Source organism: Lathyrus oleraceus, chromosome 5 (genome assembly GCF_024323335.1).
Source record: "Lathyrus oleraceus cultivar Zhongwan6 chromosome 5, CAAS_Psat_ZW6_1.0, whole genome shotgun sequence".
Lineage (NCBI taxonomy): Eukaryota > Viridiplantae > Streptophyta > Magnoliopsida > Fabales > Fabaceae > Lathyrus > Lathyrus oleraceus.
Genome location: NC_066583.1, coordinates 430,189,731 through 430,192,389, shown reverse-complemented (window position 1 = coordinate 430,192,389; position 2,659 = coordinate 430,189,731). Strand labels below are relative to the sequence as shown.

The window sequence follows — 2,659 nt, the reverse complement described above, 5'->3', positions numbered from 1 at the left end:
TAATGAAAATTAAATAAATGTCATTAAAATGAAATTTTAAAAAAAGGAATAATTTATGAATATGAATGCTTATGAATGAAGATCATGTTTTTTATGTGATTTGGTAAATAGAAAAAATTCTAATGAAAATTAAATAAATATCATTAAAATGAAATTAAAAAAAATGGAATAATTTATGTCAATGAATGGATGCAAATTGATAAATGCAAATGCTTGAAATGTAAATGAATGCCTTTAGATGGGGCAAAATTTAGGGTATGACACAACCCCAATTATATGAGAAGATGGTTGGAAGTGCTTCCTTGGGTTTCTCTGAGCTTGTTGCCACAGGAGCTTGCGTCGAATACAGTTTAAGAAATGGTAAACTTGTAGTTATTGCTGAAACTTCAAGTGCTAATCCGAAGAAGTTCTCTGGAGGGTTTCCCAAAAAGAAGGAAGGGGAGACTAATGCAGTGTCTAGTGGCCAAGGAAGAGCTCCTACAAGAAGAAGACATCAACAATAATATTCACAACAGTAGTATGTTCAACAACCTTTTCCATATCAGTAGCCTGTATATCCCGCTCATTACACTCCACAACCGTACATAGCCGTTGTGACGCTCATTTCAATCAACAGCCCGCTCAGGCTTATCAACCAGCTCTGATTTATAGACCAACTCCACCTCAACAACCTGCTCCTCCTCCCCCAGTTTATCAGCAAGCGCCAGCAGCTCCTGCCTATCAACAACCGAGAGCTCAAACTCCAAGACAAAATGCTCAGAATCAGAACATGAGACAGGGGGATATGCCAACCTTCAATCCAATCCCAATGTCATATGATAAGCTTTATCCTGCTTTGTTGCAAAACGTTTTGGTGGTTCCTAGACCTATGGGACCTCCATCTGATTGTTTGCCTCTGTGGTACAACCCTAATGCACATTATCCTTTTCATGAGGGTGCCCCGGGGCATGACCTAGAGGGTTACTATGCTTTTAAGCATATGGTTCGTGAGCTTATTGATAGCAACATTATGTCTTTTAGGGATATGGGACCAAATATGAAAGATAATCTTATTCCCCTTCATAGAAACCCTACAGTAAACGTGATCGAGGATGCCTCTGATGGTATTGTGGTTGAAAAGGTTGATAATGTTAGAACTCCTTTAGCAGCGTTCCATGCCCGATTGGTGGAAGTTGGTCTGATTAATGTTTGTCATGATAATTGTGAAGAGTGTGCCATACATCCAAAGGGGTGTCAGATGGTACATGATAATATTCAAAGCTTGATGAACCAAGGAGTGCTGCAAATCTCCAGTGTTGCAAAAAATGAAGATGTGTCAGTAATTGAACCTTGTTTCAATTTACCTGAACCGGTTGAAATCCCTTACTATAGTAGGAGAGTTGTGTCTACAGGTAAACATTTGTCGCCTCTTGTGATTTGTATGCATATGTCGTTTCCATATGAGAACACCAAGGTTGTGCCTTAGAAATATGAGATTACCATTGTGGATAAGATCTTTGAAGGAAGTGAAGAGGGTGAAGTGTCAGAAGCTGTGAATGAAGACGTCACCAATATTACAGGAATGAGCAGAATGACCCGTAGTGGTCGAATTTATACGCCTGAATTCAATGTGACTCCTCAAGTACCAGCAAAGGAATCAACAGTTATAACTCCTGTTAAAGAACTAGAAATTGTCCAGTCTGAAGATGTTGTTGAATTCTTGAAGTTGATCAAGAGAAGTGATTACAAGGTTGTAGATCAGTTACATCAAACACCATCTAAAATCTCTATTTTATCTCTGCTATTGAACTCCCAAGCCCATAGGGAGGCTTTGTTGAAGGTGCTTGCCCAAGCTCATGTAATACAAAGCATAATAGTAGACCAATTTGATGGGGTGGTTGCAAACATCACAGCTTGCAATACTATAAGCTTTAGTGGGGAGGAACTACCTGAAGAAGGACATAATCATAACAATGCACTCCACGTCTTAGTAAAGTGAAAAGATGATGCCTTGGCAAGGGTTTTGGTTGATATTGGATATTCCTTGAATGTGATGCCGAAGAGGACACTTGCTAAGTTGTCTTATCAAGGACCGGTCGTGAAGCCCAGTGCCTTGATAGTGAAAGCTTTTGATGGTTCCTGGAGAACCGTGATTGGAGAGGTAGAATTTCCCATATTGATCGGCCCTCATATATTCCCGATTACTTTCTAAGTTATGAACATTAATCTGGCATATAGTTGCTTGTTGGGGCATCCCTAGATTCATGCTGTAGGGGCAGCTACCTCCACTTTACATCAGAAAATGAAGTTTGTAGTGGACAATCAATTTATCATCATATATGGGGAGGATGACTTTGTGGTCAGTCACCTTTCATCCTTCAGATATATCGAGGCTGATGAGGACGCTTTGGAAACTTCTTTCCAAGCTCTTGCAATAGCCAACGACATTTTTGTGGAGATGAAGGACCCTGTTGGGAAAGCTTGTTCATCTTTCGCTTCTCTGAAAAGCGCAAAGTCTAGCATTTAAGGAGGGAACCCTGAAGGTTGGGGTCAACTTATTGATGTTCGTGAGAAGCATGATCGTTTTGGTTTGGGATAGGTGCCTTCTGCTACGAAAGGAGCCTTGGTCCATGCAAAGGGAAACAACCGAAGCATCCAGGAAGTATTCCTAAGTACATGA

General features: G+C 40.2%; 1 protein-coding gene across 1 annotated transcript; it reads left to right on the top strand.

Annotated features, from left to right (window-relative positions):
- The first annotated feature begins 284 nt into the window (after positions 1–284).
- Positions 285–1,978, top strand: LOC127081171 (uncharacterized). The gene is made up of 3 exons (XM_051021452.1): positions 285–452; positions 617–1,391; positions 1,503–1,978. The coding sequence occupies exons 1-3, from the start codon at positions 285–287 to the stop codon at positions 1,976–1,978; spliced, it is 1,419 nt and encodes a 472-aa protein (XP_050877409.1).
- Positions 1,979–2,659: the final 681 nt, after the last annotated feature.